Raw genomic sequence first — 15,212 nt, 5'->3', positions numbered from 1 at the left:
CAACTAGCAGAAAAACTACAGAAATGCCATCAAAATAATTGGAATTACTGAGGCAGACTGAAACAGGAGAAATTCTGCTAAATAACAGTAAATTTCTAGGAAGCATAAAAATAATCTGTTATAGCACAAGGTTCGCTATGAATTTAGAGGGGGAGATCAATTCTCACCCCCTCCACCACATTCCAATGAAACAAAAGAAATGGTGGGAACAAGAATAGAAGAAATGGCAGGAAATAGAACAAAATGTAGGTAATTGTACAATGACAACAGAATCAAAGGATTGCCAGGAACCCTAAAGCACACAAAACAACTACATGAAGTACAAATGCAAATAATAATGGAAGAATATGAAATTATAACAATGAAAATCCAAAATGAATATTTAAATTAGGAAATGTTAAGTCAGCTTATATTAATGTCACTTGCTTGAAATCCTCAGAGTAAACTGAACATGTACAGTCTGTATTAAAATCAAAAATAACATAGAAACCCTCAGCAGTCAGTCAATTTTATTATGTCATATCCAATTACAAAGATGGGAGGGTCCAAATAATGAACATTAGTATGTATTAGTAATTTTAAAAGGAGGGGACAATAACTGGCATAGCTGATGTAAACAAGTCAGCTTCCTAATTGGAAGATACATTCATAGTGCCAACAAGTGCATCTTTGGTACCATGGCAACTCTTGACCCATGATCTGGTAATGTCTGTCACGATCATCATACATTTTACTTTGAAAAATGTTAATATGCAATTAAGTGTTATGGCCTGCATTAACAAAGAGAAACAAAATATAAATAAAGTACAAGTGTGAAAGGAACAATTTGGCTTGTGCTTATCGATTCTCGAACTTATACAAGATGGGAAAGGGGGGGGGGGGGAATCTTGAGATACATATAACGCTTCTGTGGTCTAACAGTGGTCACAGTACATGGTCTTCTGTTGATTCTCTCCCCTTCCAGCACTAATAGTCTTGTTTACTTCTAAGATTTTATTTATTGTTTGCTAGAAAAAAAAAACATGAAATACCGTTTTAGGCAAATTTTTGTAGGATAAGGTTTATTTCAGTACACAGCAGGAATTACTCATGAAGTTCATACCAGCTGTCATCCTGAATGGACTATTGTCTTTATTTTGGTAGAAGGGGGCTACAGAACATCACATTTTGATTTATGATCCTTTCAAAACCACCACTGATACAAGTCAGTATAAACCATGAAAGCTGGGCAATCATATTCCACCTATCTGCCCACTTTAAGAGTAGGAATATGAAAGGATATACAAACACGCACATACATTTCACAAAATTAAGACAACAGAGACCTAAAGGTAATCATTAAGAATAAATACTATAAATCTTTTACATTCTAAATAGTGTATATCAGCCTACTGTTATGAGTCCTGCCACTCTATTGCTGATGTTTAGTCAGTTTTAACCCAACAGTGATGGCCAGTAATAGATGCAAAGCAAATATTATGAAATATGATGCAGTATTAATAAGAATATAAATATAAGATAAAACTCACCCAAATTGGAAAAAGAGGTTAAAGGCATTACACATGACGTTTGGAACTTGGGATGCAACACCCAAATATGACAAAAAATTTTTGCGATACAGCTGAGTTGTACTATCAGTGTCATTAACTTTTAACTTGTAATCTACAAAATACTGAAAATGAAATCTCATTGTAAATAAAAGCAGTTATAATTATTGTCATTTATGTCATTTAATTAAGCAGCATGAAATAAAGGATTGTTATCTATAAGGATTAATATGCAAAGCAATGTTTCTTTCCAACTGTAAAATTAAAGCAAATTCAAGCACAAAAAAAAATTTTTTTTTTTCAATCCTGACATTGATCCACTATAACAAATTATCTAAAACAACAATACCAAACATTTTTTATATCAAAGGATAGCTACTACTTTTAGTTTGAATGATGACCTTCAAGCAACCAAAATGTTTTTAATAGTTTCATAGCTGCATCGTGATAAACACTCATTATAAAAATATGGAAACAACTGTGTTAGAGTAATAACTTCAATTTAATATATACCAAAATAATTACTGAATGTAATTATTTTGGTGTATATTATATATATATATATATATATATATGATATATTATATTTGAACATAATTATTACTGACCTTCATAGTCATCATCATCAAATTCCTGACATGTACCCTCAAGGGGTGTACAGGATATGATAGCACTACATGAAAAATTTACATCATTATTAACTTCCTATCTATAATTTTCCTCCATATCAATATGTTACTTGTCAAAACTCCAACATTATCAGATCTTATATTTATATCGTCTAAGGCACTTTGTACCATATCAATCCACCTATATCTTGGTCTTCCTCTGTGTCCTTTTCCTGTCAACCTGGCAGAGAACACTTGTTTTGCTAATCTTTCCTCGCCACCTGAGATTAACCTGAGTGACCACCTGAGATTAGCTCTGCTAACGCATCCCTGGATGCTGACAATGTCAAGTTCTTTCCTAATATCGTCATTTTTAATATGATATTGCCATTGATGCCATCTGTTCATGCCTCTAATCTTTCTCAGGACTCTCATATCTGCAGTTTCTAACCTTTGGTCAAGTGTTTTACTTCTGACCCAGCTCTCAGATCCATAAGTTAAAACTGGTTTGAACACTGTCTTGTGTTCAAACCAGTTAGCGTTATGACTAATTTCTCTCTTATTCCATATGATTTTATTCAATTGACTGCCTACCATACCAGCTTTGTTGATTCTGCTGTCTATTTCCATATTTAATTTACCATCTTCAGTAAAAATCGTGCCTAAGTAGCTGAAATGTTTTACTTGTTCCACATGTTCCCCATTTTCAACATTTTCAACAATTCTACCTATTTTCATTGTCTTTGTCTTTTTAATGCTGACTTTCATACCATATCTATTACAACAGTTATTCAAATTAGTCAGAGAATCTTGCAGACTTGTAGTGGATTTATTTAGAAGTATAACATCATCTGCATAAAGCAAAGAGCTGACATTAACATCTCCAATTTTGATATCATGTTTAATACCACTTTCCTTCATAATGTGATCCATATAGATAATGAATAACAGAGGGGATAATGTACATCCTTGTCTCACACCAGATTTAACATTAAACCATCTTCCTGTACTTCCTTCAATTCTAACTGCTGATTTACAACTCAAATAAAGACTAAATATTGCTTGATATAATGCCCCATTGACACCATATAACTGCAGCGTATTGAATAGCTTCTCTCTTGGCACCTTGTCATATGCCTTTTCCAAATCGACAAGACTTAAATACAGATCTTTATTATATTCCCATGCTTTCTCGACTATTTGTCGCAAAGTGAAGATCTGATCCTGACAGCCTCTATTTGGCCTGAATCCAGCTTGTTCTTCACCAAGCTTTTCTTCCACAATTCTTCTCAACCGTTTCTCAAGTATACTTGCATAGATCTTGCCAGAAGGGAAATACCTCTGAATTCTCACATTTAGTTTTATTTCCCTTTTTATATATGGATACTATTAGAGCGCTACTCCAATCATCGGGAATTCGTCCCTCTGTCCAGGCTTTCTGAACCATGCAGTCCAGCCACTGTAAGACTTTTATACCACCATACTTCAGCATTTCTGGTCGAATATCATCTAGTCCTGCTGCCTTTCCACATTTCAAGCCTTCAGACCTTCATAATAAGGTCATTATTTGGAGTACACATAAATATACACAGAGACAAGCTAGATTACAATATGCACAGTATGAAAAAGTAATACATTTGGTCAACTGTTAAAACTACTGTATTCCTAGTGTATATCTTGCATACCTGATTTTATTTACGGAGAAAGAGATTTAAATGTTTCATATATAGTTCACACGAAAAAAGTTTAAAACTTCATTATCAGATCTTATATTTCTATTGTCTGAGGCACTTTGTACTGTATCAATCCACCTATATCTTGGTCTTCCTCTGGGTCGTTTTCCTGCCAACCTGGCAGAGAACACTTGTTTTGCTAATCTTTCCTCTCCCATTCTATTTAAGTGACCATACCACTTGAGATTAGCTCTGCTAACGCATTCCTGGATGCTGACAATGTCAAGTTCTTTCCTAATATCCTCATTTTTAATATGATATTGCCATTGATGCCATCTGTTCACGCCTCTAATCTTTCTCAGGACTCTCATATCTGCGGTCTCTGGTCTTTGGTCAAGCGTTTTACTTCTGACCCAGCTCTCAGATCCATAAGTTAAAAGAAATAGATAGTGAATTTAAGAAATAGATAGTGAATAATAGATAGCTAACATTACAGATATTATGGAATTCGGTTGAAGAGAATCAGCATTTCAACTCAACAATCATAGGCTTGCCTTTGTCATTGAGTCGTGCAATCTTTTGTTAATACCACACATCAATCATATGCATAGAGATGGAAGCAACCAGTAGAGGAAATGTGTGAGTGAGAGAGCACCGACTTTTACTTGATCTTGGGGGGGGGGGGACTGATTAAGAGACCATCATTAGAACTTTTCTGCAACTGGATTTTGAGAGATTGGGACATGATTTTGCCAGAAATAATTAATTTAATTATAGAGGAATTGTCGCAAAAGATTCAAATATATCTGTTGATGAAGGTGAGCAGCCAATCATCTAATAACGTTGATAATTAAAATTTAAATGCATTCATTTTATAAATAAATGAGCAAGTATAAATGCTAATGAATACTGAGGATTTAATTATAAACATCAATTTAGTTTTTTCCTGAAAAACTTTAGATCCCGAAAATCCCTGCATATATCTCGCACCACATTGAGTAAAGGCTTGACCTATAGTGAAAAAAACTACATCAAAACTAGAGTCCTGTTATCTATTCAGATAGAGATTACTAACAGATAAATTAAAAGCAGTATTGTTGGTGGCCAATATATGAGATAACAGTTGCTATAATTATTGCCTAGAGTCCCAAAGTGAGGGTTTGCCAGACAGCTATTGAAACAGAAGTTATGTGGGCTAATTGGTGACACCTTTGTTCTTGGGATTTTTAGATTATTCAAGATTAGGATGGTTAATCAAAATTTCACAGAATTCCTTAAATTTACATTTAAACTAAGTACAACGTATGGACAGGGGTTGAAATAAATATCCAAAGAATGAATCCTTTTTTCATCCACAGACGGATAACTTTTTTGTAAATATATTTCTATCCTGCTGAAAAAACTGGTTTTGATGTTCTAATCCAGAAAAGTGATCCCCCCCCCACCCCTGGTAAATCATTCTGGTTCAGAGAAAAAAAAAATTCATTCTCAGAAAATTTTGCTCTGTCTAAAAACAACATGCACACGCACACACATTGCTTGAAAAGAAGTCAATGGACCATAGTGTTTGTTCCTCACACTATGGTATGAAGAACAAACAGCCATAGCATCCACAATAATAAGATGTAGGACCTCCTTTTGCTGTGATGACTGCAGAAATCCTAAGGGGCAGAATTTATCAACATTACTTTTTTCACAAGTGTATGATAGCAATCAATGGGAAATGAGGTCCTGGACTGTGGACATCTTTTGACTTCATCTGATGCTGTTCAGTTCATCACACAGATATTCAGTAGGGTTAAGATCAGGGATCTGTGGAGGCCAGTCAAATTTGTAACGTTCATGTCAACAAACTACGAAGTTACACAGCAGACTAATGACACAGTGCATTGTCTTCCTGAAAGAGACAATAGTCAGTTCTGTTGAAATGCCATAAAGTAGGAAGCATTGCACTGTCGAAAATTTTCAGATACTTCTTGGAGTTCACATTTGTGGCAGTACAAACAGAGGTCTGAGGCCAAACCAAGATAAACAGGATCATACCATCACGTTGCCACTTCCCTTTAAAATTAGAACTATGTTGTAAAGAAATGCAAATTTCTTGCTTGCTTTCAGTAGCACTAACTTCGTTATGAAACCCTAACAGTAAGTCAATAAATTGTTTGTCCCTCCCTTTATCTATTATCAATAAGAAAATACAACTGAGATTATTACTCAATTTGAGTAATAATCTCAGCTGTATTATTTTTAGGATGTTTAGGACCATTGCAGCTTAAAAATTGTAACTGTATTAAAAATACCACATACTAACACTGAACAGATTTATATCTTACTTTAATGTAAAATACTGCAATGGGATAAAATTTTTTATTTTTTTTTATTTTAAACAGTAATAAAATTCTCTGAAATTATTTTTTCAAATTTGATTTAAAAAGTAATCTAATTGTATATTACAAATATATTTTCACGAATGCAAAAGCTATGATACAGGGAAATGATTTGAGCATACATGCAACATGCACGTTTTCAAGTAGTGGGTGCTGTGCTATCAGCAACACAAACTAATGATGTGATTTCACAAGAAAGCCATATGATAATTAACATCAATGGTGACCAGATATTAAATAACACTCTTCCTGCCATGTCCGTCAATAAAAGCAGTATGGTGTGCATTGTCTCATTTAATACTAACACAGTTGTATTGATAATACTTGAAAGTGAAAGGGATACATTTGAAAAGTAGACAGATAATATGTAGATCGAAAAGTCACCAAAAAATAAATAAATAAAAAGTGAAATTAAATTTGTTTGGTGCAAAAAGTTTTCTTTCAAAAATTATATTGATTAATGATGCCGTAGATGTTTATACATGGATACATATTACTCCTCTTATATATTCATTTTTCCTTTCTTTTAGTGTTACACGGTGATCAGCATTCATTTTAGAAATTATGGACTTTACAACCGTGTTGTAAACATGGTTGTAAAGTCCATAATTTCTCTTATACATGTTCTCTAGGTTATACACAATGTCATTGCATTGTCAGTTTTTTTTACTGTCATGAGCAGGGCTGTAATTACACTTTTCCTGAGGTGCAGGGTGGGGGGGGGATGCAAGAGTGCACCAGGGCCTCCCTTAAAAAAAGAATAAAAGCAAAGAAAAATAATCAATATACACAAAAAAATTTATTACATTTATTAAAGAAACTTATGCTAAGTAAAGACTCTACAAAAGTTTTTTCCTGGAATTCTCTTTTGCAAATGCATCATAATTCAAATTATTCACAACATCATTTTCAATAAATAATACTGATTAATTTGACATTTTATCCTGATGCAAAGAGTTTCATAAATAATTTTTCATCCTTTTAAGAACAGAAAATGAACACTACCTGTGTGCAGCATGACCACAAACAGTTCAAAAAAATACATGAAAATTAATAGTATCTGCATTCTTATTTTTTTTTTTTAAAAAAAGGGGCATATGATCTATTTAGATACTGACTTGAAGCAACAACATCCTTTTTTCTAAGCTATATATATGTTATAGTGAATATAGGAAATTTAACTGAAAACGATCATATTTTTTTTTAACTTTGAATTAGTCACATGGGGTCTATTTGACTCCAGCCTTCATTCAAGATCGATTTCTGACAAAACAAATGACAGATTTGAATGCCAGCTGTTAGCTCAATCAGTTGTGGAGTAAGGAATGATTTCTGACATTCTGACCCCATGTGATTACTTATATATTTTTTGAGAGATATATTTTTTTATGTTGTACATTTATGCCTATTTTCTTGTTCTAATGATGCAATGATTACATTTATTGACAATGCTGTGTAATATGTCAAAGACTGAAGGATCATAAAATAAAATCAAAGTGTGAAAAAATTTCTGAGCTTTTGTTGCAATGATTCTTCAATAAGATGTAATAATTGTATGGAAAATTAAGACTGAATAAAAATGATATGTTAATAATTAATATAAAAATAAAGCAATATTAATTATTTGTTTATTTCATTTTACTCACCATAATCAACCTTATAATAAATAAAAACATTTCATGTGAAATATTGAGAAATTAAAGAAATACCATAACTTTAATTTTGGGGTCAAATAGGCCCCATGCAACTAATTAAGTAACTAAACAGGTGAAACTAATTAAGGGTTAATTATTTAACTTTTAATTCTTCAATTTTAAATCTCATTGTTAGGGGCCCTTAAATTAGCCATAATTTTTTGGGGGGTCCCTGCTAGAGCCTTGTGTGCCTGCATAAGTATGGCCCTGGTCATGACAGGTTTAAAATCATATCAATATCTTAAAAATAAAAGAGAACAGAAGGCATCACACATAACTTATTTTCTGACATTAAATAAACATACTGTCTTTTACAGTTGGCATAAACACATTTTCAGCAGATGTAAATAAGACGTGTCACTGATTGTTTTTAAAGGCTTTTTAGGATAGCATAATTTACAAAGTAGCATCTCTGAAAATGAAACATGAGCAAATTTTATTTTCTAACCAAAACTTTACCATACTAAAAACAGAACAGCATTTAATATTAAAAGCATAAACAAAATTAAAAAAAAAAAAAAAAATTCACATCAGCCTTCTTTAAATTTATTGCAATATAGTTTAATATGAATATTTCTAATATACAGATGGAAATTAAAAACAAATCAAGTTTAAAAGAAGCAAAGAGCTGCAATTATCAGATTGGCCCTTACACCTTACAATTATCAGATTGGCCCTACAATTATCAGGAATCTGTTGAATTACAACCGATTCCTGAGATGGACATTGTTCTCTCCATTGGCAATGCACAGAACTAGGCTAATCTGAAATTTGTAATTCAGTTATATAAGGTACTCGGTTAACTGAGATTTGGATAGTACAGAGTTCACTGTATAACAGAGATCAGCATTTAAGTTTTGTAGATCTGGATAAGGCTTATGACAAGATGCCAAGAACAGAGCTGTTTAAAGCATTGCAATTATATGATATGAGACATTATATCCATTAATGCAGTCTATATTTAAGTTACAAATTAGCAGTTTAGAATTGAAGTAATTAATCTATTCTATCTGTTTCTTTCCTGTGGAAGAATATCAAATGTTTTATTGGTATTCTTCCACATGAAAGAAAGAGATGAAATAGATTAATTTATTGACTACTCAACTAGTTTCATAAAAATTCTTGTTTCACATAATCAGCAGAAATAAGTGAATAAATTAAAAAAACATATCTAATACATCTTCACAACTAATATACATAACAAATAACAAAATATTTGAAAACAGGAATAGCAATGGATAGTACGCATTTACTATGAAGTTGTTTGCTGGTTCGTGGTCTGCTGTGAACTACTGGTAACCGCATGAGTGCTGTGTTGAATTAGAGAAGACCAGACATAATGTAAAATTATCCATTGTTTTTTGTTGTACAGTTGAGGATGTTTGATCAATCATTTCAGCTGATTCCTTGAATGCCCTTGAGAAAAATATGCAATCTCTGTAGAGCATTTCAGTTTGTTGCCATAATACTTGATGTCTGGTTTCAGTTATATGTGCTGCCAGTCCTGATTTGTGTTTTCTTTTCTTCTCTCAGCAAAACAATTCTAATGTCTTCATTCCACAGAAGTCTATGCAACGATAACAGTACATGAAAATGGTTTGATGTACAATCAGTGTAAAAGAGAGAGAGAGTGCACAATTACCACTGTTATTCATCACATTTTTGGTCACATTATGAAGCAAAGTGGCATTAAAGCTCACATCAAAATTGGAAATGTTAATCTTAGTTCATTATTTTATGGAGATGATATTATATATCTTTAATAAATTCAGAGAAAGTCCACAGGATTCTTTAACTAAACTAAATAACTGCTGTAACGAATTTGGCATGAAAATTAGCAATAAAAAGACAAAGACTACGCAAATAGAAAGGAACATCAGCTCCTGAAAATGGGTGAACCTACTGAACAAGTAAAACATTTCAGCTATTTAAGGAAATTTTCAGTGAAGATAGTAAATTAAATATAGAAATCGATAACAGAATAAGCAAAGCTGGTCTGGTTGAGAGCTGAATCAGAAATAACGTAGCTGACCAAAACCACAGATACAAGAGTTCTGGGAAATATTAAGATAGTGAATACATGGCATCAATGGTTGTTGTTATGCGCCAACCAGTCATTTGTGACTCTTGTGATCTTGTGAAAAGGGCTCTCTCCATCTCGTCTTTTCTTTCAACAATTGTACGTTCAAGTAGGTAAATTCCTTTATTCTCCATCCAACTTTTTTGCAGTCTTCCTCTCATTTTCATGCCCTCAATCTTTCCCAACATAACTGCCTTTTCCAATAATCCATCTGCTTGCTTAATATGTTGTACATTAACTTCTGTTTAGTGACCACTGCCTCCACAAGGAGCATTCTGTCTTCATACTCTCTGAATCTTTATTATTAGTCATTCTTGCAGTCCATAGGATTCTTAATAGTCTCCCCCACATCCATAATTCAAATGACTCAATTCACTTTCCGTCTTTCTTCCTAATAATCCACTTGTCATATCCATACATCACTACTAAAAATACTATTGCTTTGAATATTTTAACTTTTATAACCTTACTGACATTGCAGAGGTTGGTTGATAGGCGAAGAAGAGGGGATATGATAGAAACATTTAAATTACTAAAAGGTTTTTATAAGATTGATGCAGGGGAAATATTTCAGCTGTGTGATAGTGATGGAAGAACAAGAGGTCATCCCTGGAAATTAAGGAAAAGTGCAGTTAACAAGGGTGTGAGAACTAGATTTTTTGCTTGAAGGATGGTGAATGAATGGAATGCATTGCCTGACTCAGTTGTGAGTTCTTCATCAGTAAATGAATTCAAGAAGAGATATGATAGATATTGTTTTGATAGTCTGGGTCTCCTGCGATGAGTCTACTGACTCCATGGAGATACCCATAATAATAATAATAATAATAATAATAACAATAATCTTTCATAATTTTTGTCAGGTTTAACATAGCTTTATTCCCTCATGACTATCCTCCTTTTAATTTCATCTTCCCACTGATCATCATTTCTTATTCTGGACCCCCAGAAAATCATAACTTTCAACTACCTTTATTTGATCTCTCGCAATCTTAAATTCATCCAAATTGCCAGAATCACCACTTTTATTTTCTGATGTTTAAATTAACTCTAGTTTTTTTTTTTTTTTTTTCCCCTCTTAACCAACCACTCCAGATCTTCCTTAGGTCTTGCTAAGAGGGTTGTATCATATGCATATCTTAAATTGCTTAAGATATGCATATGATTTATTTTTCTTCCATTAATCTTAATTCCTTCTGGGCCTTTGTCTATGTTGGCCATTTTCATAATATATTCAACTATAAATATTAAAAAGATAGGGTGATCTCAAACACTACCTGTTTCTCCAAAGAAGACTGTTTTTACTGAAGCTTCTTGCTTGTAATACAGCTCTCTAATCAAGAGAATTAGATGCTCAGGTATTCCCATTGATCTCATCACATTCTACAGTCTGTTGTGATCCACACAATCAAAAGCTTTCTTATAATCAATAAAACAGATGAATACTTTCTGAAATTATCTTGTTCTTTCCATAATCCATCTCATGTTTTTCATTTGGTCTAGTTCCTCTATCTCTCCTAAAGTCTGCCTGTTCATCTGGCATTTCTCTATTCACATATGGTTCCATTTTTTTTTTTTTTTGCATAACTTTACTTGCAATGGTTCTGTCATTTGCATAGCCTCTGGGATTTGATTTTTTTTCTTCCTGAGTTGGGAAGAATATTGATGTTTTCCAATCCCAAGGCCAGCATATTTTCTTTCGAAATTACAGTTAACATATTCACTACTTCATTTCCAGTTGCTCTCAATAATTCCATTGATGATCCATCAACTCCAGGAGCTTTCCTTTTGGAAGCTGTTTCATTGCTAATATCACTTCACTTTTTGTTATCATGGATTCCTCAACAAATCAATGGTGGAAGCATAATAAAAATGAAGATATTAAGGACTATGACAGTCACTTAAACAAAATAGAAATAGGTTAGCAAATCACGTCTTAAATGCCAGGATGGATGGGAAAAAAAAACAACGGGAAGACTACGATCTAGGTCTGACAATATCCAAGTATGACAGATACCAGATTAAACTGGAGGGAAACTTGACAGGAAGTTATTAATAATATAAATTTTTCTTGTAGTGCCATTGTAGTACCCTGTATCTGTTGAGGACACACACATCAGGAATTTTTATTATTTTTGTTATCATGGGTTCCTCAACAAATCAATGGTCGAAGTATAATAAAAACGAAGATATTAAGAAGGATACTATGACAGTCACTTAAACAAAATAGAAATAGGTTAGCAAAACACGTCTTAAATGCCAGGATGGATGGGGAAAAAAAAAAACCACGGGAAGACTATGATCTAGGTCTGACAATATCCAAGTATGACAGATACCAGATTAAACTGAAGGGAAATTTGATAGGAAGTTATTAATAATATAAACTTTTCTTGTAGTGCCATTGTAGTACCCTGTATCTGTTGAGAACACACACACATCACACATTTTTATTATCATCATCATTCTCACCAGACCGCCATAGAGTCAAATGACTCATCACAGGAGGTCTACTATGACATGCACAGCTCACCTGAATGCATTCACTATTCTCATACTCACCACACTTTCAGGCAATGCATTTCAATCATCCACCACTCTCTCCACACAAAAAACCTACTTCTCACCCCCTTCTTATACAGCTTCCCATTCTGTGAATAATATCTCATCTCATTTTCCTTTTACTCTCTTTTATCTTGTGGTGTTGAGGGTTTATTAATCTTCATACCTTAACTGCTCACATAATAAGGTGGTCAGCCCTATGTCTGGTGTGTCCTATGTCCTGTAGTTCTCAATGCCAGTTTGCCTGCTTTGCGGGATGAAAAGTCCCAGGATAAACTGGGGAAAAAACCCTACTGTCCATGCCCAAGGCCGGCTAACTTGGCTATGGCTGAGGAAGATCCTTCAGCTCCTCACGTAACCGATGGGAATCAAACCTAGGACACTCCTTCCCCAGGCATATGGATGCGAAGCCCACAGCCACTAGGCTAACCACGCAGACCTGTGAATAATATGATATACATTAATCTGGTAACAACTCTTTATGAACTTCAAATGTCTCTATCATGCCCCCCCCCCCCTTCCTTCTTCCCACTAGACTCTGCAAATTGCATTCCTTCAATCTGTCTTCATACTTAACAATCCAAAGACCACCTTAGTCAATCATCTCTGGATCCTTTCCCACATCTTCATCCTTTTGAAAACCAGATGACCTGATCTGTGCACAGTAATCCATATGCAGTCTGATCAAAGACTCAAACAATGGAATCATAACATTCTTATTTCTACATGCCAGTCCCCAAAACTTCATGTCCTTATTTGCCAACACCCCAGATCCATCATCTCCAAGTTATCCCCATTAATCTTATACTCTGCATCCCATCTGTGATTTCCAAATTTTAAAAACCTTACACTCTGATACATTGAACTGGTAGTCCTGCTAATTTGCCCATTCACTCAGTCTATTCAAGTCCACTTACAAGGCTACAATATAGGGCAATTTACCACACAGTTCTTTCCAACTTTTCTTCAAACAACTTTATATCACCATTTAAAGCTCTTCCTGATATTACTTATATACCAGTTAAATAGCAATGATCCCAAACCAAGATCTCTGGTACACGCCACCAGAAACTTTCCTCTTCTGGGATATCAACTCCTCCATACACAACTTGCTAATATCTATCAGATATTAGCAAGTTGTGTATAGAGGAGTCTAGCCAATCTCTAATCCAGTGCACTAATCCACTATCTGACTCCATCTATTCCTATTTAATTACCAGCTTGTCATGTGGCAATGCATCAAAGGTAGCAGAAAAATCTAAATATACCACTGTGTATGCATTCCCTCGGACACCTTGTTAATAATAAGTAAGTAGATTGCAAAAACACGATCTTCCTTTAGCAAACCCATGTTGTCCATTAAAGACAGAATGCTGTTTCCAGCCCAATTCATATTCCTGGTTCTCACTAGTTTCTCCAACACCTTGAACACAACTCCAGACAGACTGGCTGTAATTCAAAGCCTAAGTCTTATCACCCCCTTTATGAAGAGGAACAGTTTTGTTCTCTTTCCATCCTCTTGGAACTTGTGCCAATTTAAGACTAATCACTGACATACATTAAGAAGGTATGTCAATGTTGATATTAAATCTCTAGAACATTCACTCAACATAAGTGGCGATATACTATCAAGTCACAACACAGTCTACAGGCATTAAGTTTCCTAATTCCTCATTCACACCATCAGTGGCTCCTCCCTTCCCACTGCTCTCAAGTTTTGCACAATGTTACTTTCATGAGGATGAAATGCCTTTATGAATTGCTCATTTAACATCTCTACTATATCCTCCTTGCTGGTTATCATTCCACCATCTTCTCCAGCCAGTATAATCCTTCCATAATCACTCTTTCTTCTGCTGGCCACATATCGAAAAAAACTCCCTAGGATTTCTTTTGACCTAATTAACTAGCTACTATTCATGCTACACTTTTGCTACCCTTACCAAGGAAGGTACCTTTCTTGCATTCTCTTTGTACTCCTTATGCAATAGACTATTACTGCTTATCATGTTCTGCCTCCATAATGCCTTCTTCGAAACTTCATGCTTCACATCTTCATCCATTTTACACCTACCTTATTTGAACACCTTGAGAATGCATTCAGACATTGCTTCTGTCAGACAGTTCCTAAACAGACCCCAAGGAGCACTGATCTCCTTTCCATCAAATTCCCCATTCCAAGTGTCTTTTTGATATATATTTGATAACGCACAGAGAGAGAGATTAACTCTCATTATACGCACTCTTGTTATTCGCAATTTTGTATACTGCAATTCCTCGATTAATGCGCCTAATGCATTCTTTAAAACAGGAACACTAATCGAATATAATAACCTATGGGAAAATGTATAATTCGTATGTATGAATTCGGAAAATGTGTAAAACATATTCAGAATATAAATTTATTATTCTGCTTCTTAACAAAGAATTGAGCTAACGTAGTTTGGTGGGCTTTCTGTTTCTTTTTTTCATACAACTGAGGTATGGCCCTATTGCCTCTTCTGCAAATTTTACTGTTCTCTCTTCACCAGGGTCATTCTCAAAGCATTGCTGCTTAAAAACTTCGATTGTACGAAAACTATTTTCAAATTGTTTCTTTGAAACCTTTTTGGGCTCGTCAGTGATTAAATTTTCTTCATATTCTTCAGGATCTTCCCACTGTGT

General features: G+C 34.1%; 1 protein-coding gene across 4 annotated transcripts in view; it reads right to left on the bottom strand.

Moving 5' to 3' along the window:
• The window catches only part of Ent2 (Equilibrative nucleoside transporter 2), a 419,356-nt gene that overhangs the window by 242,505 nt on the left and 161,639 nt on the right, over positions 1-15,212 (bottom strand). For all 4 annotated transcript variants that reach the window (XM_090410153.1, XM_090410162.1, XM_090410178.1 and 1 more), the window contains one exon: positions 1,530-1,672. In XM_090410153.1, the coding sequence (XP_090266279.1) occupies positions 1,530-1,672 (143 nt within the window). The remainder of the gene's footprint in view (positions 1-1,529; positions 1,673-15,212) is intronic.

This window comes from Typopeltis vanoorti, chromosome 2 (assembly GCF_054136105.1).
Source record: "Typopeltis vanoorti isolate ZY-2024b chromosome 2, IOZ_Tvanoo_1.0, whole genome shotgun sequence".
NCBI classification, from domain to species: domain Eukaryota; kingdom Metazoa; phylum Arthropoda; class Arachnida; order Uropygi; family Thelyphonidae; genus Typopeltis; species Typopeltis vanoorti.
The sequence above is the reverse complement of the archived record's forward strand: the minus strand, read 5'-3'. Positions and strand labels throughout refer to the sequence as shown.